The sequence below is a fragment of the Macaca mulatta genome, chromosome 1 (genome assembly GCF_049350105.2).
Source record: "Macaca mulatta isolate MMU2019108-1 chromosome 1, T2T-MMU8v2.0, whole genome shotgun sequence".
NCBI classification, from domain to species: Eukaryota; Metazoa; Chordata; class Mammalia; order Primates; family Cercopithecidae; genus Macaca; species Macaca mulatta.
The window spans coordinates 164738158-164763178 of record NC_133406.1 but is presented as its reverse complement, the minus strand read 5'-3'; the positions used below and the strand labels follow the sequence as shown (position 1 = coordinate 164763178).

Sequence of the window (25021 nt, the reverse complement as noted above, 5' to 3'; positions counted from 1 at the left end):
GTGCCCAGCCCTAATCACTTTATTTAAAATTTATTTAGTAATATCATTATAAAGAACAATAATTTTAGTAACTTTATATTTAGCATCCTAAAGTAGTCACTAAATACAAATCCTAATCTAAGGGACTATTAATACAGATAATAAAAATGATAAGGAATTTACTTATTTGATTTGGCATGCTTGATCTACTTTAAACAAAAGAAAAAATGTTTTAGGTAATAAGGAAGTTTCTCCCATTATACAAGAGGCAGACCCATAGAGAAAGCATAGGTTTCCCTTACACGTATTTTCCTGGAAACTACTTATTGTGCTGTCAGACTGGTTGAAATTGAAATTCTTAGGAGATAGCACCTATCAGCAAGTACCTTTTTCTATAGGGAATTTAATTTGTATTACAGAATTGTTTCAGCTTCCCCTGGTAACATGTGCTGCCTTACGATTAGCCTGCTACTCTAGTGTCCATCTGTAGGACTGTGGTGGATAACCACTGTGGAACCTTATCCAGCAAGAATGTGGACTGTGGCTCCAAACCAAGTAGACAGCATTGCAGTTGGAATAATTCCTTAGGAGTGCAAATTATTTTCAGAATATACTATATATATATATATTTTTTTTTTGAGACGGAGTCTTGCTCTGTCACCCGGGCTGGAGTGCAGTGGCTGGATCTCAGCTCACTGCAAGCTCCACCTCCTGGGTTTACGCCATTCTCTTGCCTCAGCCTCCCTAGTAGCCGGGACTACAGGCGCCTGCCACCTCGCCCGGCTAGTTTTTTGTATTTTTTAGTAGAGACGGGGTTTCACCGTGTTAGCCAGGATGGTCTCTATCTCCTGACCTCGTGATCCGCCCGTCTCGGCCTCCCAAAGAATATACTGTATTTTGTTATGTTTGTAGACTTATCTTTTACTTTAACATATTTGGAACCAAGCTGAGGTTTGGAGTCTAATGAGTTCCTTTCCCGTTCCTAATATATTCAGCATCTGCAGTCATATAAGATTTGTCATAGTGCTCTTAGAGATCCTGTATAGATGAGCTGCCTTTGACTCATTGCCAGAGATAGTCCCTATTCTAAATCTATTGTCTCATTAGACAAATCACTTTATCTGTTCTTTTTCATTTATAACTTTACACTTCTTTTCATTATGCCTATTTATCCATACCTTTCCAACTTTCATGTTTTGTTGTTGTTGCTGTTGTTGTGATTAGGTCTTATAATTCTTTTGGTTGTAAGTAACAGAAATCTAATGCAAACTACCTTATGCAAAAAAGGAAATGTATTGGCTTATGTAACTGGGAAGTCAATGGTTGAATAGATCCTGTTCCTACTGTCAAAGGTAAACAAAGCCAAACACTAGCTAAATATTTTAATCAGTAATATGCTGTCGCAACAGAGAAAAGAGTCCAGTGTGGACTGAATTGAACTTCAGTTTATACTGGGCATTTTAATGGGAGAATAAGGGAATAAGGAGGAGTAAGCACAAGCTCATTAGAGTCAGGGAAGTAAAAAATTATTACAACAAAAAGTAAGACCGGTTGCGGTGGCTCATGCCTGTAATCCCAGCACTTTTGGAGGCCAAGGCGGGAGGATCACGAGGTCAGGAGATTGAGACCATCCTGGCTAACGTGGTGAAACCCTATCTCTACTAAAAATACAAAAAATTTAGCCAGGCCTGGTGGCACGCGCCTGTAGTCCCAGCTACTTGGGAAGCTGAGGCAGGAGAATCACTTGAACCTGGGAGGCGGAGGTTGCAACGAGGCGAGATCGTGCCACGGCACTCCAGCCTGGGCAACAAGCAAGACTCCATCTCAAAAGAACAACAACAAAAAATCTGGGTTTGCTGACTGGCACTTACCGAAGTTAGGCTCCTACTCTCCCACAGAGAATAGGAGACAGGGACCCTATCTTTAGGTGTTAAGTGGAATACACAGTTCCTTTTTTTGTTTGGCAGCCTGAGTTTTCTTAGGCTGGCATTTTACAAGAGGTTAAGGTCATCCTAGGGATGTGACTTTGAACAGTTAGAAACACTGTTAGTGTTTCGTTCACGTCTTTATAGGCTGGATGGAGGGTAGTTGAGAAGAAGGCTCATAGTAGCCCAGGTAGAGTTTGGTCAAAGAGAGAATCTTTATCACTACTCTCATTCCCCATATCATCCTTTTTCTACTGCAGATAGTTTACTTCTATGAGATTTAAGAAGATGATTGCTAATGGCTCAAGGTTGATGTTGTCTCAGCTTAGCTAACCCAAAGGGAAAATAATTTCTTTATTCCAGTGTCCACGTATGAATTCCAGGGAAGGATACTGACTGATCCTGCTTTGTTCATTTTCTCACACGTTAGAGTAATCACTATTTCTTGGGGTAGATACACTATGATTGACTAATCCTTTTGCTGTGGGATGCAGAATACTATGATAGCTAGGCCTTCCAGAATCACATGGAATGGGGGATAAGTCCTCCAAAGGCAAAAACAACATAATTTCAGTACATTTGAATAGTAAGGCAGTACAGCATAGTGCTTAAGAATAGAGAAGTCAGATTGTCCCAGTTTCAAATCTTGACTCTAAGTAACCTAGTACATGACACTTAGCTTCTTTGAGCTTCAGTTTTTTAATCAGTAAATTAGGAACAATAGGAGGTACCAACCTCCTAGAGAATTGATATTTTATGTAGGGTAATCAGAGATGGCCTTGTTGATAAGGTTACATTTGGGCAAAGTTCTGAATGGAGTGAGGGAGCAAGCCATGGAGGTATTTGTAAAAGTATTCTAAGTAGAGGGAAAATTCAGTATTATTATTATCATTATTACTATTATGACTACACTTAACCATAAGAAGACCTTCATTAACCAGGTGCAGTGGCATGTGCCTATAGTCCCAGGTACTTGGGAGGCCAGAGTGGGAGGATCACTTGAGCCCAGTAGTTCAAATCTAGCCTGGGCAACATAGTGAGACCCCACTCTTAAGAAAAAAAAAGGACCTGCATTAAATCAAAAGCAATATGAAGTAAAAGGAAAATGGACTTCAAAGAAATCTAAATTTGAGTCTCAGCTTTGGCACAGATCAACTGTATAATATCAGAAAAGTTACTTGACTTTTCAGAATTTTATTTATATGAAAACCAGAGTTAATAAGATATGTCCCTACTTGGTCATGATATTTTTTTCATTCTTAACAGCTGTTATGTAGTCCATTGATATAATATTACCTTTTCTTAACCATTAGTTTTATTCAAAGGAGGCAAACCTTTTACTTAACAACTTGATGCTTTTTAAAAGTTCCACACTGGTAATTCCAGCAATTTTGGAGGCCAATGTGAGAGAATCACTTGAGCCCAGGAGTTTGAGACTAGCCTGGGCAACATAGGGAGAACTTGTCTCTGCTTAAAAAAAAAAAAAAAAAAAAAATTAGCCAGATGTAATGGTGTGTGCCTGTAGTCCCAGCTACTCAGGAGGATGAAGCAAGCAGATTGCTTGTATCCTGGAGTTCAAATTTGTAGTTAGCTATGATCATGCTGCTGTACTCCAGCCTAGGCAACAGAGTGAGACCCTGTCTCAAAAAGATTATAATTTTCTCTTTGTTCTAAATAAATTCAATTCACTTTATGTAAATAGTATATCATAAATAGGTAGAATTGGTGTTTTCATCTTTTCACCTAGGACATTATAAGAATCTACCCTTTCTCAATTATGATAGACTATGGAAAGATGAATATAAAACTGTGAAAAGTTATTTTCTATACAAAAAATTACTAAAAGGTATAGACTGTCACGTTTATTTTTATTATTGTATCTAACATATTCCCTTAAATCTCATAAGAGTAAGGTCTAATAAGAGATACAAACTGTACTATAATTCACTTAGCGAGGATAATCATTTTTATATAAATAAGAAAAGTTCTTATGTAAATGTTGAAATTTTTATACAATATTTAAGTCACTTACCTAGTTACGAGCATGTGTTTAAGAAAGCAGTTTTGGGCAAGCGCATGGTACTTCAAACTTTATTTTGAAGTTAAAACTTCTTTTCAGAATGTTAATTTCACTACTATCCAAAGGAAATACTTCAATGAAACAAAAGGATTAGAGTACATTGAACAGTTATGCATAGCAGAATTCAGCACTGTTCTAATGGAGGTTCAGTCCAAGTAAGTTATGTATTTATTTATTTTTTTACTAGCCCACAGCTACCAATATCATATCAAGTAAGTTATAACTTAAGGAAAGCAAATAAATCTCCAGTGTGAGTTCCACAAGGGCAGGGACTTTTGTCTGTTTTTTTCTCTGCTGCATTCCTACCACCTGGAAAATTCCCTGGTTCATAATAGACAGTAATTATTGAAATAGTGAAATAGTTAACTAAAATTTATACACAAGGCATATATTGCTAACTTAATTTATATAGAATTTTTCCAAATTAGTCATAATCTATTGGCCTAATTGTTGCTGCTCACTTTGGAGTGAAAAGCTCAAGTAGCTATAGTAAACTGGAAATGTGAGGGCATAGAAGCGAAACACAGGTGAAGATGTGTTCCTGTTTCTTTCTATCTTTACTCCTAAAAGATTCAGCATGAGACAGAGAATGATATTTTTGGAACACATATTTCCTAGAACATACGAAATAGATACTTTCTTTGAGCCAGATTAGATTACCTGTTTACTTAGTTAATAACAATCATTCTCACTGAGATCATAACATACTTCTCTATACATTGAGACTTGATTCTACCGTTAAAGTACCAGATTTTTCCAGGCTGGGCACAGTGACTCATGCCTGAAATCCCAACACTTCGGGAGGTCAAGGAGTTTGAGACCAGCCTCAGCAACATGGCAAAACCCCATCTCTACCAAAAATACAAAAATTACCTGGGTGTGGTGGTACATGGCTGTCATCCCAGCTACTTGGGAGGCTGAGGCAGGAGGATTGCTTGAGCCTGGGAGGTGGAGGTTGCAGTGAGCCGAGATCATGCCACTGCACCCCAGCCTGGATGACAGAACCAGACCCTGTCTCAAAATAAATAAATAAAGTATCAGACATTCCCAACATTATCTGAATACTTAGAATGGTACATCAAAAATTGATGCAAATTACCTTTGATTGAATGTTATCTCCTAAAACAGGATTTATCAGAATTTAAAGTCCCTTAAGTGTCAGACTTGAGCAAATTATTTATTTTCATTATTTTTTATGATTTAGAGGTTATTTACCTAGTTTTCAAAAATATGAAATACCTGGTGTACCTTTTCCTTTTGAGTTTAAGCAATGCTATGCAAATATTTATAATTTTTCTTAAATTAAGGGGAAATAGATAATTTTTTAATATTAATGACTTATAGTGATGTATTATTGGTCATCTTTTAGGTATTACTGCCTTGCAGCTGTTGCAGCTTTGTTAAAATATGTTGAATTTATTCAAAATTCAGTATATGCACCAAAATCGCTGAAGATTTGTTTCCAGGGTAGTGAACAGACAGCCATGATAGATTCATCATCAGCCCAAAACCTTGAATTGTTAATTAATAATCAAGACTGTAGGTAAGATCATCCATTTTTTTCTTATAAAATATATAGGTATATATTTTTTTTTCTATAAATAGTTACTTAAAGTTCTTTTTTTTTTTTTTTAAATTTTGAGATGGAGTTTCACTCTTGTTGCCCAGGCTAGAGTGCAGTGGTGCGATGTTGGTTCACTGCAACCTCTGCCTCCCAGGTTCAAGAAATTCTTCTGTCTCAGCCTCCCAAGTTGCTGGGACTACAGGCATGTGCCACCATGCCTAGCTAATTTTTGTATTTTTAGTAGAGATAGGGTTTCACCATATTGGCTGGGCTGGTCTCAAATTCTGGATCTCAAATTATCCACCTGCCTCGGCCTCCCAAAGTGCTGGGATTACAGCCATGAGCTGCTGCTCTCAGCCTAAACTTCTTTAAATTATTTGATGGAGAATTGTATTTAAGAGGTAGGGTCTTGCTATTTTGTCCAGGCTGGTCTCAAACTCCTGGGCTCAAATGATTCTCCTGCCTCAGCCTCCCAAGTAGCTGAAATTATGGGCACAAACTGTCATGCCCAGCTAATGGTGGAGAAATATTGAATAAGCATATTTTAAATCATTGTACTGTTATTGCTGAACTGGTCAGGTGTTTCACCAAAATCAAGTTTTAAAAAGATGTTTGTACTAAATAACAAAAAGCAACCCCATTCAGAACTGGGTAAAGGAACTTAATAGACACTTTTACAAAGAAGATAAATAAATGGCCAGTAAGTACTCAAATATTTGTTGAGTATTAAAATGAATCAGGTTTTTTATATGTATTATATGAAGTTGTTCCTTTATGAAAGGAACTTAATAGAGCATATGAAAATATGCTCAACTTTACTAGTCATTAAGGATCTACAAATCAAAACCACAGTTAGATACAACTTCACATCCATTAGGTTATAGGTTAAAATTACTCTGTCTTTGACTTTCTATGATATCCTATGTTATCATAGCATAGAAAATCAATGACCAAGCCTGGTAGTTATTACAAAGTGTTTTATATTCAGTTTTACCTTGTCATGTTTCATACTTTATCATTATTTGTCATTATCATTGTCAAACATTGTTTGACTTCCTGCTATGTATTAGGGATACAGATACTTAAATAATAGAATGTCTGATCTCCAGGAGTTAGTATTATAGTTGAAAGGAACAATTGAGAAGTCTTTTCACAGACTTAAATGAAAGAATCCTCAGGTTAAAAGATGGATATTCTACCTACTGAACTATCTGAATAGCTGCAATGCTTCCATAGGCTTACAGCCTGTTCAGTGCAGTCTTACATCCATTGATTTCTATAACAAATGGGAGGTTCATATGTGCCCCTTACTTCCTTTGTTCCCACAGAAATAAGTTCTCAAAAAAAAAAAAAAATTGTACATGTGATGGGAGACCCCCCGCCCCAGCCAGTTGGTATGAGTAGTTTCCTACAAATGTGTTTAAATTGGTATGACTAAAATCTGGTAGAATGATGACTAAATCTTAAAAGTCATTCTTGTTTCCTCTCCTTTCACACCTCAGATTTGATCCATCAGAAAATCCTCTTGATCTAGCCTTCAGAGTATATACCAGTGCTGGATCACTTCTCACCATTTCCAAGGCTACCACCCTAACCCAAACCTCTATCATCTTTAGCATAAACTACTATAATAGCCTCCTAACTTTTCTTTCTGCCCTCTTCTTACCTTCCTATAGTTTATTCTCAACATATTAATAGCAGTCAGACTGTGATATCCTTTTAATCCAGAAATCAGATCTTGTAACTCTTCTGCTGAAAACTTTCCAGTGGCTCTCCTTACATTTACAATAGAATCCAGACTCTTTGGCCTACAAGGACTTCTGTGTCCTGGCTTCTATCAACTTCTTCATTCATCTCCCTCTATTCTTACCCCCACTTGCAAAGCTCCACTAACCTTGATCTTCTTTTTTGTTCTGGAGCCAGACTTCCTGGGCTTAAATTACTGCCATGCTACTTACTTGGAAATCTTAGACAAGTTACCTAATTTCCTTGTACTTACGTTCCTTCTGTTGTAAAATGATGTGGCCAATAATAGTGTCTCTCTCATAACATGGTTATTAGAATAAACAAGTTAATACATTTAAAATGCTTAGAACAATTCTGGGTACATACTAAGTATCATTTTATGTTAGCTATCCTCATTATTGTTGTCATGATTCCCATCCCATCATCATCGTCTTTGCTGCCTTCTTTTTTAATCATTCAGTTCTCAACTCTACTGTCAAATTCATAGGGAAGTCTTTCTTAATCAACCTAACTATAGCAACCATCCTGGTCCTTCTCTGTATATTCCTGTTTTTTTAAATTTTTTAAAATTTTTTGAGACGGAGTCTCACTGTGTATCCCAGGCTGGAGTGCAGTGGTGCAATCTCGGCTCACTGCAAGTTCCACCTCCCAGGTTCACGCCACTCTCCTGCCTCAGCCTCACAAGTAGCTGAGACTACAGGCGCCTGCCACCCAGGTCCAGCTAATTATTTTTTGTATTTTTAGTAGAGACGGGGTTTAACCGTGTTAGCCAGGATGGTCTCGATCTCCTGACCTCGTGATCCACCTGCCTCGGCCTCCCAAAGTTCTGGGATTACAGGCGTGAGCCACCACGCCCGGCCTGTTGTTGTTTTTGTTTTTTTAACAGTTTCTGTACCTGAAATTATTTTCTTGATATGATTATGTGTTTATTGTTTTTATTGTTTATTTCCCCTTCCTCTTTGTCTTGTCTTCAGTCATGGTCAGTAAACTGACAAAAGTTATTGGCAATGGCTGGGTGCCGTGGCTCATGCCTATAATCCCTGCTCCCTGGGGAGGCCAACGTGGGTGGATCACTTGAGGACAGGAGTTCGAGGTCAGCCTGGTCGCCATGGTGAAACCCTGTCTTTACCAAAAATACAAAATTTAGCCGTCATAGTGGCACACCTGTCATCCCAGCTAGTCAGGAGGCTGAGGCAAGAGAATCATTTGAACCCTGGAGGCAGAGGTAGCAGTGAGCCTAGATAGTGCTACTGTACTCCAGCCTGGACAACAGGGCAAAACTCTGTCTCAAAAAAAAGAAAAAAGTTATTGGCAATCGCCATTCGGCTGTAAGGTCCATGAAGATAGGTATCATGTCCATCTTGTATGCCCAGTGTTTAGCATAGAGTTTTGAATACCATAAGGGCTCAAAAAATATTTGTTGAGTATTAAAATGAATCAGGTTTTTTATATGTATTATATGAAGTTGTCGAATAAATAGTTCAACTAAATGCATTTTTTTTTGTTTCTTTGTTTTTATTTGTTTTAGACAGAGTCACACTTTGCAGGCCAGGCTGGAATGCAGTGGCACAATCTCGGCTCACTGTAACCTCTGCCTCCCAGGTTCAAGTAATTCTTATGGCTCAGCCTCCTGAGAAACTGGGATTACAGGTGCCTGCCACTATACGTGGCTAATTTTTGTATTTTTTTTTTTTTTTTTTAGTAGAGATGGGATTTCACCATGTTGACCAGGCTGGTCTTGAACTCCTAACCTCAAGTGATCCACCTGCCTCTGCCTCCCAAAGTGCTGGGATTACAAGCATGAGCCACCATGCCTGGCCAGCATTCTCTAGAATAGCTCATTTCTTTGTAAATCACTTAGAAATTATGAAATTCTCTTGTACTTGTCATTAGAACTACATGATTATAGTAAATACTTATTTTAACAATATAAAATCCCTCCACCGTTAAGGATATATTATTGATATCTTGCTATTATGGATGGAATAAATAGACTAGAAAACTTTATATTAGTCTGAATATTGTAACTGATCTATAAAAGAAGTATAAAGTACAAGGAGATTCTATTCATCCTTGTTAAAGTGTAGTTCATTGACCAATAGCATATTTGGGAGCTTGTTCAAAATATATCTAAAAACATTTTTTTGAGACAAGATCTCACTCTGTTACCACACTGGAGTACAGTGGTGCAAGTATGGTTCATTGCAGCATCGACCTCCTGGGCTCAAACAATCCTCCCATCTCAGCCTCCTGAGTAACTGGGACTAAAGGCCTGTGCCACCATGTCCAGTTAATTTTTAGTTTTTTGTAGACACAGGTTCTCACTATATTGTCCATGCTGGTCTTAAACTCCTGGGTTCAAGCATTCCTCCTGTCTTGGCCTGCCAGAGTGTTGAGATTATGGATGTGAGCCACCATGCCTGGCCCAAAATGTAGATCTTCATGCTTTTTCTTAGACCTACTGAATTAGAAACTCATGTAATTGTATGCACAGCAAAGTTTAAGAATCATTGCTGTCGATTATAGGATTGTTTAATTACAAAGTGAAATGAAATTTTCTTGCATTCTTCTTTGTATTCTTAATGACATTTCTTGTGTTTTGAAAGGAACAATCACACTCTCTTTGGTGTTCTAAATTATACTAAGACTCCTGGAGGGAGTAGACGACTTCGTTCTAATATATTAGAACCTCTAATTGATGTTGAAACCATTAACATGAGATTAGATTGTGTTCAAGAACTACTTCAAGATGAGGAACTATTTTTTGGACTTCAATCAGGTAAATCAATATTATTTAATGTTATAAATACAAATTATTAAAAAATGCAATTGACTTAGTTATTTTTCCACTTTTCTGAAAGACAAGTAGTGGTGTAAATTCTTGTATTCTTTTATGAAAGCTATTTTCCTGAGATTTTCCACTGAATCCTGTAGTAAATAATTTCAGAGGTACATTATGTAATACATTTTGATTTCCTGTATGCTTTTCTTTTCCATTTTTTTCTGTTTTGTTGTTGTTGTTGTTGTTCATAGATACCTTATACTCTTTTTCTCCATGGTAATCCTCAAAGATGGGAAGATTTGTCCAGACTAGGTAATTATCAACAGATGGGATGTAGTAGTTTCCTAGGCTGCTCTAAAAACTAGTACATACTCCATGGTTTAAAACAACAGAAAGTTTTTGTCTTATAGTTCTGGAAGCTAGAAGCTGAAAATAAAATGTCAGAAAAGCCATGCTCCTTCTGAAACCTATAGGGGAGAATCCTTTGCCCCTTTCTAGCTTTTGATGGTCACTGTCAGTCCACGATGGGCCTTGGCTCACAGGCTTGTCATTGCAATCTCTGCTTCTATTGTCATGTGGTTTTCTCCCTGTGTGTCTTCACATTGTCTTCTTATAAAGACACTAGTCATGTTATATTAAGACCTACCTTAATAACCTCACATTAACTTGATTACATTTGCAAAGACGCAATTTCCAAATAAGGTCACACTTACAGATACCCGGAGTTAGGACTTCACAATGTCATTTGGGGGTCACAATTCAAGCTATAACATGGGATAAGAAAACTGCCCTTGCCTCAGGGTCTGTTTCTGGAGAACTCAACCTAACACAGTCACCAACAGGCATATTGCTAATTTTTTTTTTCTTCACTTTAAGTTCTGGAATACATGTGCTGAAATGTTCTGAACATGCAGGTTTGTTACATAGTTATACATGTGCCATGGTAGTTTGCTGCACCTATCAACCCATCATCTAGATTTTAACCCTTGCATGCATTAGGGATTTGTCCTAATGCTCTCCCTCCCCTTTCCCTCCACTCACTGACAGGCCCCAGTGTGTGATGTTCCCCTCCCTGTGTCCATGTGTTCTCATCGTTCAACTCCCACTTATGAGTGAAAACATGCAGTGTTTAGTTTTCTATTCCTGCATTAGTTTGCTGGGGATGATGGTTTCCAGCTTCATCCATGTCCCTGCAAAGGTCATGAACTCATTCTTTTTTATGGCTGCATAGTGTTCCATGGTGTATATGTGCCACATTTTCTTCATCTAATCTATCATTGATGGGCATTTGGGTTGGTTCCCAGCCTTTGCTATTATAAATAGTGCTGCAGTAAACATATGTGTGCATGTGTCTTTATAGTAGAATGATTTATAAATTTTGAGGTATATACCCAGTGATGGGATTGCTGGATCAAATAATATTTCTGGTTCTAGATCCTTGAGGAATCACCACACTGTCTTCCACAATGGTTAAACTAATTTACACTCCCACCAACAGTGTAAAAGTGTTCCTATTTCTCCACATCCTCTCCAGAAACTGTTGTTTTCTTACTTTTTAATGATGGACATTCTAATTGGCGTGAGCTGGTATCTCATTGTGGTTTTGATTTGCATTTCTCTAATGATGAGTGATGATGAGCTTTTTTTCATGTTTGTTGGCCACACAAATATCCTCTTTTGAGAAGTGTCTGTTCATATCCTTTGGCCACGTTTTGATGGGGTAGATTTTTTCTTGTAAATTTGTTTAAGTTCCTTGTGGATTCTGGGTTTTAGAGCTTTGTCAGATGGGTAGATTGCAAAAATTTTCTCCCATTCTGTAGGTTGCCTGTTCACTCTGATGATAGTTTCTTTTGCTGAGCAGAAGCACTTTAGTTTAATTAGATCCTAATTCTCAATTTTGGCTTCTCTTGCCATTGCTTTTGGTGTTTTAATCATGAAGTTTTTGCCTATGCCTATGTCCTGAATGATAATGCCTAGGTTTTCTTCTAGGGTTTTTATGGTTTTAGGTCTTTCATTTAAGTCTTTAATCCATCTTGAGTTAATTTTTGTATAAGGTGTAAGGAAGGGATCCAGTTTCAGCTTTCTGCATATGTCTAGCCAGTTTTCCCAGCACCATTTATTAAACAGGGAATCTTTTCCCCATTGTTTGTTTTTGTCAGGTTTGTCGAACATCAGATGGTTCTAGATATGTGGTGTTATTTCTGAGGCCTCTGTTCTGTTCCATTGATCTCTATATCTGTTTTGGTACCAGTACCATGCTGTTTTGGTTACTGTAGACTTGTAGTAGTTTGAAGTCAGGTAGCATAATACCTTCAACTTTGTTTTCTTTGCTTTGGATTGTTTTGGCTATATGATCTCTTTTTTGGTTCCATATGAAATTTAAAGTAGTTTTTTCTAGTTCTGTGAAGAAAGTCACTGGTAGCTTGATGGGAATAATGTTGAATCTATAAATTACTTTGGGCAGTATGGCCATTTTCACAATACTGATTCTTCCTATCCATGAGCATGGAATGTCTTTCCATTTGTTTGTGTCCTCTCTTATTTCCTTGAATTCTTTTTGTAGTTTTCATTGAAGAGGTCCTTCAGTTCCCTTGTAAGTTGTGTTTCTAGGTATTTTATTTTCTTCATAGCAGTTGTGAATGGGAGTTCACTCATGATTTGGCTCTCTGCTTGTCTATTATTGGTGTATAGGAATACTTATGATTTTTGCACATTCATTTTGTGTCCTGCGACTTTGCTGAAGTTGCTTATCAGCTTAAGGAGTTTTTTCGCTGAGACTATGGGGTTTTCTAAATATATAATCATGTCATCTGAAGACAGAGACAATTTGACTTCCTCTCTTCCTATTTGAATACCCTTTATTTCTTTCTTTTGCCTGATTTCCCTGGCTAGAACTTCCAATACTATGTTGAATAGGAGTGGTGAGAAAGGACATCCTTGTCTTGTGCCGGTTTTCAAAGGGAATGCTTCCAAGCTTTTGCCCATTCGGTGTGATATGGGCTGTGGGTTTGTCATAAATAGCTCTTATTATTTTGAGATAAGTCCCATCAATACCTAGTTTATTGACAGTTTTTTAACATGAAGGGGTGTTGAATTTTATCGAAGGCCTTTTCTGCATCTATTGAGATAATCATGTGGTTTTTGTCATTGGTTCTGTTTATGTGACAGATTACGTTTATTGATTTGCATATGTTGAACTAGCCTTCCATCCCAGGGATAAAGCCAACTTGATTGTGATGGATAAGCTTTTTGATATGCTGCTGGATTCAGTTTGCCAGTATTTTACTGAGGATTTTCACATCAATGTTCATCAGGGATATTGGCCTGAAATTTTCTTTTTTGTTGTGTCTCTGCCAGGTTTTGGAATGAGGATAATACTGGCCTCATAAAATGAGTTAGGGAGGAGTCCCTCTTATTCTATTGTTTGGAATAGTTTCAAAAGGAATGCTACCAGCTCCTCTTTGTACCTCTTGTAGAATTTGGCTGTACATCCATCTGGTCCTGGCTTTTTTTGGTTGGTGGACTATTAATTACTCCCTCAATTTCAGAACTTGTTGTTGATCTATTCACAGATTCAATTTCTTCCTGGTTTAGTCTTGGGAGGGTGTATATGTCCAGGAATTTACCCATTTCTTCTATATTTTTCTAGTTTATTTGTGTAGAGGTGTTTTTAGTATTCTCTGATGTTAGTTTGTATTTCTGTGGGATCAGTGGTGATATCCCCTTTATCATTTTTTATTGTGTCTATTTGATTCTTCTCCCTTTTCTTTTTTGTTAGTCTGAATAGTGGTCTACTTTGTTAATCTTTTCAAAAAACCAGCTCCCAGGTTCATGGAGTTTTTGAAGGGTTTTTCATGTCTCTGTATCCTTCAGTTCTACTCTGATCTTCGTTATTTCTTGCCTTCTGCTAGCTTTTGAATTTGTTTGCTCTTGCTTCTCTTGTTCTTTTAATAGTGATGTCAGGGTGTCGATTTTAGATCTTTCCCCCTCTCTGATGTGGGCATTTAGTGCTACAAATTTCCCTCTTAACCCTGGTTTAGCTGTGTCCCAGAGATTCTGGTACATTGTCTCTTTGTTTTCATTGGTTTCAAAGTACTTCTTTATTTCTGCCTTAATTTTGTTATTTACCCAGTAGTCATTCAGGAGCAGGTTGTTCAGTTTCCAGGTAGTTGTGCAGTTTTGAGTGAGTTTCTTAATCCTGAGTTCTAATGTGATTACACTGTGGTCTGAGAGACTGTTTGATTTCTATTCTGTTCCATTTGCTGAAGAGTGTTTTGCTTCCAATTATGTGGTTAGATTTTAGAATAAGTGCTATGTGGTGCTGAGAAGAATGTATATCCTGTTTATTTGGGGTGGAGAGTTCTGTAGATGTCTATTAGGTCCGCTTGGTCCAGAGCTGAGTTCAAGTCCTGAATAACCTTGTTAGTTTTCTGTCTCATTGTCATCAGATTCACCAAGGTTGAAATGAAAGAAAAAAATGTTAAGGACAGCCAGCGAGAAAGGTCAGGTTATTTACAAACGGAAGCCCATGAGGCTAACAGCAGATCTCTCTGCAGAAACCCTACAAGCAAGAAGAGAGTGGGGGCCAATATTCAGTATTCTTAAAGAAAAGAATTTTCAACCCACAATTTCATCCAGCCTAACTTAACTTCATAAGTAAAGGAGAAATAAAATCCTCTACAGACAAGCAAATGCTGAGGGATTTTGTCACCACCAGGCCTGCCTTACAAGAACTCCTGAAGGAAGCATTAAATATGGAAAGGAAAAACCAGTACCAGCCACTGTAAAAACACACCATAATATAAAGACCAACAGCACTATGAAGAAACTGCAACTAATGTGCAAAATAACCAGCTAGCATCATGATGATAGGATCAAATTCACACATAACAATATTAACCTTAAATGTAAATGGGTTAAATGCCCCAATTAAAAGACACAGACTGGCAAATTGGATGAGTCAAGACCCATTGGTGTGCTGTATTCAGGAGACCCATCTCACGTGCAAAGACACACATAGGCTCAAAATAAAGGGATGGAGGAATATTTGCCAAGAAAATGGAAAGCAAAAAAAAAAAAAAAAAATACAGGGGTTGCAATCCTAGTCTCTGATAAAATGGACTTTAAACCGACAAAGATCAAAAGAGACAAAGAAGGCCATTACATAATGGTCAAGAGATCAATACAACAAGAAGAGCTAACTATCCTAAATATACTTGCACCCAATACAGGAGCACCCAGATCCATAAAGCAAGTCCTGGGAGACCTACAAAGAGACTTAGACTCCCACACAATAATAGTGGAAGACTTTAACATCCACTGTCCATATTGTTAAATTTAATGGACACCTTAGTTCCCTTATTTGAATAAGAAAATTGCCCTGGGCAAAATACATCAACAGAAGCTTCTCAAAAAGAAGACATACAACCGACCAATAAACATATGAAAAAATGCTCAATGTCACTAATCTTCAGAAAAGTACAAATCAAAACCACAGTGAGATACCATCTCACACCAGTTGGAATAGCTACTATTAAAAAGTCAAAAAATAACTGATATTGGCAAGTCTGCAGAGAGAAGGAAATGCTTATACATTGTTGTTAGGATTGTAAATTAGTTCGGCCTCTGTGGAAAGCAGTTTGGAGATTTCTCAGAGAACTAAAAATAGAATTACCATTCAACCCAGCAATCCCATTACTGGATATATACCCAAAGGTAAATAAATTGTTCTCCCAAAAAGACACCTGCACTCGTATATTTATTGCAACATTATTCGTGGTATCAAAGACATGGAATGAACCCAGGTGCCTATCAACAGTGGACTGGGTGAGGAAAGTTTGGTACATATACACCTTGGAATACTATGCTGTCATAAAAAGAATGAAAACATGTTCTTTTTGGCAGCATGGATGTAGCTGGAGGCCATTATTCTAAGTGAATGAATGCAGAAACAGAAAACCAAATATTGCATGTTCTCACTTATATGTGGGAGCTAAACATTGGGTACACATGGGGATATAAAGTTGGGAACAATAGATATTGGGGACTTCAAAAGGGGAGAGGAGTGGGGCAAGGGTTCAAAAATATTGGGTACTATGTTTACTATCTGAGTGCTGGATTCAGTCAAAGCCCAAACTCAGCATCACACAATGTATCTATGCAACAAACCTGCACATGTACCCCATAAATCCAAAATAAATTTTTTTAAAAAAAGGAAAAGAGGGGAGGTTCCAAGATGGCCAAATAAGAACAGCTCCAGTCTGCAGCTCCCAGCATGAGTGACACAGAAGATGGGTGATTTCTGCATTTCCAACTGAGGTGCTGGGTTCATCTCACTGGGTCTTGTCAGACAGTGGGTGCAGCCCATGGAGCAGGGTGAGGCATCACCTCAACCGGGAAGTGCAAGGGGTCAGGAATTCCTTTTCCTAGCCAAGGGAAGCCGTGACAGACAGTACCTGGAAAATCGGGACACTCCTAATACTGCACTTTTCCACTGGTCTTAGCAAATGGCACACCAGGATATTATATCCTGTGCCTGGCTTGGAGGTTCCCACACCCACAGAGCCTTGCTCGCTGCTAGCACAGCAGTCTGAGATTGAACTGCAAGGCAGCAGTGAGCCTGGGGGAGGGGCATCTGCCATGGCTGAGGCTTGAGTAGGTAAACAAAGCGGCCCAGAAGCTCCAACTGGGTGGAGCCCACCACAGCTCAAGGAAGCCTACCTGCCTCTGAAGACTCCACCTCTGGGGGCAGGCCATAGCTGAACAAAAAGCAGCAGAAACTTCTGCAGACTTAAACGTCACTGTCTGACAGCTTTGAAGACAGTAGTGGTTCTCCCAGCATGGAGTTTGAGATCTGAGAATGGACAGACTGGCTCCTCAAGTGGGTCCCTGACCCCCGAGTAGCCTAATTGGGAGACATCTCCCAGTAGGGGCCGACTGACACCTCATACAGCCAGGTGCCCCTCTGAGATGAAGCTTCCAGAAGAAGGATCAGACAGTAGCATCTGCGGTTCTGCAATATTTGCTGTTCTGCATCCTCTGCTGGTGATACCTAGGCAAACAGGACCTTTAGCAAACTCCAACACACCTGCAACTGAGAGTCCTGACTGATAGAAGGAAAACTAACAAACAGAAAGGACATCCACACCAAAACCCCAACTCTATGTCATCATCATCAAAGACCAAAGGTAGATAAAACCACAAAGATGGGGAGAAACCAGAGCAGAAAAGCTGAAAATTCTGAAAATCAGAGCGCCTCTTCTCCTCCAAAGTAATACAGCTCTTCACCAACAACAGAACAAAGCTGGACAGAGAATGACTTTGACAAGTTGAGAGAAGAAGGCTGCAGAAGATTGGTAATAACAGACTTCTCCGAGCTAAGGAAGGATGTTCAAACCCATCATGAAGAAGCTAAAAACCTTGAAAAAAGATGAGACCAATGGCTAACTAGAATAAACAGTATAGAGAAGTCCTTAAATGACCAGATGGAGCTGAAAACCATGGCACGAGAACTACGTGACGCATGCACAAGCTTCAGTAGCCGATTCAATCAAGTGGAAGAAAGGGTATCAGTGATTGAAGATCAAATGAATGAAATGAAGTGAGAAGAGAAGTGTAGAGAAAAAAGTAAAAAGAAATGAACAAAGCCTCCAAGAAATATGGGACTATGTGAAAAGACCAAATCTACATCTGATTGGTGTCCCTGAAACTGACAGCGAGAATGGAACCAAGTTGGAAAACACTCTTCAAGATATTATCCAGGAGAACTTCCCCAACCTAGCAAGGCAGGCTAACATTCAAATTCAGGAAATACAGAGAATGCCACAAAGATACTCCTCGAGAAGAGCAACTCCAAGACATAATTGTCAGATTCACCAAAGTTGAAATGAGGGAAAATGTTAAGCGCAGCCTGAGAGAAAGGTCGGGTTACCCACAAAGGGAAGCCCATCAGACTAACAGCAGATCTCTCAGCAGAAACTTTACAAGCTAGAAGAGAGTGGGAGCCAATATTCAACATTCTTAAAGAAAATAATTTTCAACCCAGAATTTCATATCCAGTCAAACCAAGCTTCATAAGGGAAGGAGAAATAAAATCCTTTACAGAAAAGCAAATGCTGAGAGATTTTGTCACCATGAGGCCTGCCTTACAAGAGCTTCTGAAAGAAGCACTAAACATGGAAAGGAACAACCAGTACCAGCCACTGCAAAAACTTGCCAAATTTTAAGGACCATCGATGCTAGGAAGAAACTGAACCAACTAACGAGCAAAATAACCAGCTGACATCATAATGACAGGATCAAATTAACACATAACAATATTAACCTTAAATGTAAATGGGCCAAATGCTCCAACTAAAACACAGACTGGCAAATTGGATAAAGAGTCAAGACCCATCAGTGTGCTGTATTCAGGAGACCCACATAGGCTCAAAGACACACATAGGCTCAAAATAAACAGATGGAGGACGATCTACCAAGTAAATGGAAAACAAACAAGAAAAGCAGGGGTTGCAATCCTAGTCTCTGATAAAACAGACTTTAAACCAACAAAGATCAAAAGAGACAAAGAACGCCATTACATAATGGTAAAGGGATCAATTCAACAAGAAGAGCTAACTATCCTAAATATATATGCACCCAATACAGGAGCACCCAGATTCATAAAGCAAGTCCTTAGAGACCTACAAAGAGACTTAGAATCACAATAATAATGGGAGACTTTAACACCCCACTGTCAACCTTAGACAAATCCACGAGACAGAAAGTTAACAAGGATATCCAGGACTTGAACTCAGCTCTGAACCAAGTGGACCTAATAGATATCTACAGAACTCTCCACCCCAAATAAACGGGATATACATTCTTCTCAGCACCACATCACACTATTCCAAAATTGACCACATAGTTAGAAGTAAAGCAATCCTCAGCAAATGTAAAACAACAGAAATTATAACAAACTAACACTCAGACCACAGTGCAATGAAACTAGAACTGAGGATTAAGAAACACACTCAAAACCACTCAACTACATGGAAACTGAACAACCTGCTCCTGAATGACTATTGGGTACATAATGAAATGAAGGCAGAAATAAAGATGTTCTTTGAAATCAATGAGAACAAAGACATAACATACCAGAATCTCTGGGACACATTTAAAGCAGTGTGTAGAGGGAAATATATAGCACTAAATGCCCAGAAGCGAAGGCAGGAAAGATCTAAAATTGACATGCTAACATCTCAATTAAAAGAACTAGAGAAGCAAGAGCAAACACCTTCAAAAGCTAGCAGGAGGCAATAAATAACTAAGATCAGAGCAGAATGAAAGGAGAGACACAGAAAACCTTTCAAAAAAATCAATGAATCCAGGACCTGGTTTTTTGGAAAGATCAACAAAATTGATAGACTGCTAGCAAGACAAATAAAGACGAAAAGAGAGAAGAATAAAAAAGATGCAATAAAAACTGATAAAAGGGATATCACCACTGATCCCACAGAAATACAAACTACCATCAGAGAATACTATAAACACCTCTATGCAAATAAACTAGAAAATCTAGAAGAAATGGATAAACTCCTGGACACATACACCCTCCCAAGACTAAAGCAGAAAGAAGGTGAATCCCTGAATAGAACAATAACACGCTCTGAAATTGAGGCAATAACTAAGAGCCTACCAACCAAAAAAAGTCCAGGACCAGACAGATTCACAGCTGAATTCTACCAGAGGTACAAAGAGGCACTGGGACTATTCCTTCTGAAACTATTGCAATCAATAGAAAAAGACAGAACCCTCCCTAATTCATTTTATGAGGCCAGCATCATCCTGATACCAAAGCCTGGCAGAGACACAATAAAAAAAGAGAATTTTAGACCAATATTCCTGATGAACATCGATGCAAAAATCCTCAATAAAATACTGGCAAACTGAATCCAGCAACACATCAAATAGCTTATCCACCACACTCAAGTTGGCTTCATCCCTGGGTTGCAAGGCTGGTCCAACATATGCAAATCAATGAATGTCATCCATCATATAAACATAAACAAAGACAAAAACCACATGATTATCTCAATAGATGCAGAAAAGGCCTTTGACAAAATTCAATAGCCCTTCATACTAAAAACTCTCAATAAACTAGGTATTGATGGGATGTATCTCAAAATAGTAAGAGCTATTTATGACAAACCCACAGCCAATATCATACTGAATGGGTAAAAACTGGAAGCATTCCCTTTGAAAACTGGCACAAGACAGGGTTGCCGTCTCTCACCACTCCTATTCAACATAGTGTTGGAAGTTCTGGCCAGGGTAATCAGGCAAGAGAAAGAAATAAAGGGTATTCAAATAGGAAAAGAGGAAGTCAAATAGTCCCTGTTTGCAGATGTCATGATTGTTTATTTAGAAAACCCATCATCTCAGCCCAAAATCTCCTTAAGCTGATAAGCAACTTCAGCAAAGTCTCAGGACACAAAATGAATGTGCAGTAATCACAAACATTCCTATACACCAATAACAGACAAACAGAGAGCCAAATCACGAGTAACTCCCATTCACAATTGCTTCAAAGAGAATAAAATACCTAGGAATCCAACTTACAAGGATGTGAAGGACCTCTTCAATGAGAACTACAAAGCACTGCTCAACAAAATAAAAGAGAACACAAACAAATAGAAGAACATTCCATGCTCATGGATAGGAAGAATCAATATTGTGAAAATGGCCATATTGCCCAAGGTAATTTATAGATTCAATGCCATCCCCTTCAAGCTAACAATGACTTTCTTTGCAGAATTGGTAAAAACTACTTTAAAATCCATATGGAACCCCAAAAAGCACCTGCATTGTCAAGACAATCCTAAGCCAAAAGAACAAAGCTGGAGGCATCACACTACCTGACTTCAAACTATACTACAAGGTTACAGTCACCAAAACAGCTTGTTACTGGTACCAAAACAGAGATATAGACCAATGGAACAGAATAGAACCCTCAGAAATAATATCACACATCTACAACCATCTGATCTTCGACAAACCTGACAAAAACGAGAAATGGGGAAAGGATTCCCTATTTAATAAATGGTGCTGGGAAAACTGGCTAGCCATATGTAGAAAGCTGAAACTGGATCCCTTCCTTACACCTTATACAAAAATTAATTCAAGATGGATTAAAGACTTAAATGTTAGACCTAAACCCATAAAAACACTAGAAGAAAACCTAGGCAATACCATTCAGGCCATAGGCATGGGCACGGACTTCATGTCTAAAACACCAAAAGCAATGGCAACAAAAGCCAAAATTGTCAAATGGGATCTAATTAAACTAAAGAGCTTTTGCACAGCAAAAGAAACTACCATCAGAGTGAACAGGCCACCTACAGAATGGGAGAAAATTTTTACAATCTACCCATCTGACAAAGGGCTAATATCCAGAATCTACAAAAAACTTAAACAAATTTACAAGAAAAAATCAAACAACCCCATCAAAAGTGGACAAAGGATATGAACATACACTTCTCAAAAGAAGACATTTCTGCAGCCAACAGACACATGACAAAATGCTCATCATCACTGGCTATCAGAGAAATGCACATCAAAATGACAATGAGATACCATCTCACACCAGTTAGAATGGCAGTCATTCAAAAGTCAGGAAACAACAGGTGCTGGAGAGGATGTGGAGAAATAGGAACACTTTTACACTTTTGGTGGGAATGTAAATGAGTTCAACCATCGTGGAAGACAGTGTGGCGATTCCTCAAGGATCTAGAACTAGAAATACCATTTGACCCAGCCATCCCATTACTGGGCATATACCCAAAGAATTATAAACCATGCTGCTATAAAGACACATGCACACATATGTTTATTGTGGCACTATTCACAATAGAAAACACTTGGAACCAACCCAAATGTCCATCAGTGATAGACTGGATTAAGAAAATGTGGCACATATACACCATGGAATACTATGCAGCCATAAAAAAGGATGAGTTCATGTCCTTTGTAGGGACATGGATGAAGCTAGAAACCATCATTCTGAGCAAACTGTCACAAGGACAGAGAACCAAACACCACATGTTTTCACTTATAGGTGGGAATTGAACAATGAGAACACTTGGACACAGGGTAAGGAACATCACACACCAGGGGCTGTCATGGGGTAGGGGGAGTGGGGAGGGATAGCATTAGGAGATATACCTAATGTAAATGACAAGTTAACGGGTTCAGGACACCAACATGGCACATGTATACATATGTAACAAACCTGCATGTTGTTCACATGTACCCTAGAACTAAAAGTATAATAATAATAATAAAAAAAATGAAAAAGAAAAAGGAAAAGAAGGTTGCCTTTGCAGCCTGGCTGTTTGTCCACTGTCATGGTGGTGCAGTTTTCTTCTGAAATCTGTAGGTGGAAGGATAGTTTATATGTACTACTCTTTATCCAGGTTTTGGTTGCTTGCAGCTTGGTCTGTCTTCCATACCTCCAGTTGCCTGTCTACCCCAGCTTGTGTTCTGGTAGTCTAAAGGAAAGTGGTGCATTCAAATCTAGAAGGCATTTGCTACCTGAGTAGGTTTTCTTCAGTCCAATTCCAAATACCTTTTATTAGTGTAGTTCCTTCAAAATTCTGGTATTATATTGACTGTGACTCTGCCTGTCCAATGTTGTTCAGTATGTTCTTTTTTAAATATATATATATTCCTGTGTATTTAGTATTGGGAAAGGCAGAAAGAGGCCATTTTAAACTATCCTTTCTTTTCTTGTTAACAGCAACATCTTGTTGGTCTACCTGTACCTGCCATTTAGTGTAATACCTAAGTGCCAAGAATATGAAAAGTCATTTAATCATGTTACATTGGTCAAGCTGCAACCATTGTTATCTTTTTAAACTTTCTGCTACCAAATATGCATTTTTACTTATCTACTTTTCACTCCCTTTGTTTAAGCCAGAAGTGGTATTCTCTAGCTAATTCCTCCATCTGTGCCCTGGATCCCATACTTGCACTTATCTCCTATATCTTCATTATTTTTCTCAATATGGCCTTCTTCTAAGAGGATTTAAACTTCCTCATGTCTCTCCCATCTTTGTAAAAACTCTCCCTGGACTTCATCTTCTCCAGCTACCACTATATCACTTCTCTATTCATAGCCAAACCTGTTGAAAAACAAATTTCCTATGATCACTATCTTCTCTTTATCAGCACATCTCAATGTGCTGCAGTCATTTCTGTGCCCAGTACTGTGCTGAGACTGCTCTTGTCAAGGTCACTGGAGCAGATCTTGTTGGTTCTCTGTACAGATCATCTTGAATCCCTTTTACCTTTCAGTGTGCACCTTTTGCTGTTCTGTGTGCCTAATGGCCCACACCTGGACTCTTTTCCTAGGCCTACCTTCAGACTGTTAGAGCCCTTTGTTCTTAATCACAGAGTACCCAAAATGCCTGGTAGCCCTTAAATGACTGTATGGTGTGAAGGTATGAAAACCCAGCTCTTTCACATTGATTTGGCAAAAACTGGAATATAACTTAAACTCCAGAATTCCTTTGCAAGATTAGTTGAAGTTACCTTCCACATAACTTCGCCTGAAATCACACTGTTGGTTGGCTTAGTTTCCCTTCTCTGTCCTTTTTCACTGCTCTACTGGTTTCTTCTGGAAGCAGAGTCTTTTTCTCTTTCTTTCTTTTTCTTTTTTCTTTTTTTCTTTCTTTCTTTCTTTTTTTTGCGGGGGGGAAGGTCTCACTCTGTTGCCTAGGCTGGAGTGTGGTAGTGCGATTTCAGCTCACTGCAACCTCTACCTCCTGGGTACAAGCAAGCCTCGCACCTCAGCCTCCCAAGTAGCTGGTACTACAGGCATGTGCCACCACACTTAGCTAATTTTTATGTTTTTGGTAGACACGGGGTTTCACTGTGTTGCCCAGGCTTGGAAGCACATTCTTAATAAGTTACTGGCACATAAGTCCTTGCCTCAGTGTCTGTTTCTGGAGAACCCAACCTAACACAGTCAACAACAGGCAAGTTGTTAAATGTAATGGACACATTAGTTCTCTTATTTGAATAAGAGAAATATCCACAATTTATTTGATACTGCTGAATATCTGTCATTATTGAATTACTGCCTTTCTTTGCTTCTGTGATTACACAATCTCCTGATTTTCTTCCTACGTCTTTGTGGTTTCCTTCTGAGTCTTTTTAATATACTTATCTTCCTTTGTTTATTTCCTAAATGCTATGGCTCTTCAAAGATATGTTCTGGGTTGTCCTTTTATCCTGAATGTCCTTATTATATGACTTACCCAGTTTCATGGTTTTATGATTATTATTCACATAGTCATGACTTCCAAATTTACATCTGATACCCAAATATCTCTCCAGACCTTTGGACTCAAGTATCTTATCGCCTTCTGAGCATTTGCTGTGATCTGCACATTGTGCTTCTCCAAAATTCATATGTTGAAGTCCTCACCTTCAAGGTGATAGTATTAGGAGGTGGGGCCTTTGGGAGGTGATTACATCAGGGCAGCAGAGACCTTATGAATGGGATCAGTGCCCTTATAAAAGAAGTTCAAGAGAGACTCCTTGCCCCTTCTACCATGTGAAGATACAGCGAGAAGGTGCCATCTATGAGCCAGAAAGTGGGCTCTTACCAGACACTGAATCTGCCCAGCACCTTGAGGTGAGAACTTCCCAGCCTCCAGAACTGTGAAAAATAAATTTCTCTTGTTTATAAGCCACTCAGCTTGTGGTAATATTTTATAGAGCTTGAATGGAATCAGAGCATTTATTAGGTGTTACTAAATCACCTGAAACTTAATGTGCCCAAACTGTGCCATTTTTTTTTTTTTTTTTTTTTGAGACAGAGTCTTGCTGTCACCTATGCTGGAGTGCAATGGTGCAATCTCAGCTCACTGCAACCTCTGCCTCCAGGGTTCAAGTGATTCTCT

At 38.5% G+C, this 25021-nt stretch overlaps 1 protein-coding gene across 1 annotated transcript in view; it reads left to right on the top strand.

The window, feature by feature from the left end:
* MSH4 (mutS homolog 4) overlaps nt 1-25021 on the top strand; it is a 114621-nt gene that overhangs the window by 17258 nt on the left and 72342 nt on the right. The window contains exons 5-7 of the mRNA XM_015142713.3: nt 4024-4139; nt 5354-5527; nt 9901-10073. Coding sequence (XP_014998199.2) covers nt 4024-4139; nt 5354-5527; nt 9901-10073 — 463 coding nt within the window. The remainder of the gene's footprint in view (nt 1-4023; nt 4140-5353; nt 5528-9900; nt 10074-25021) is intronic.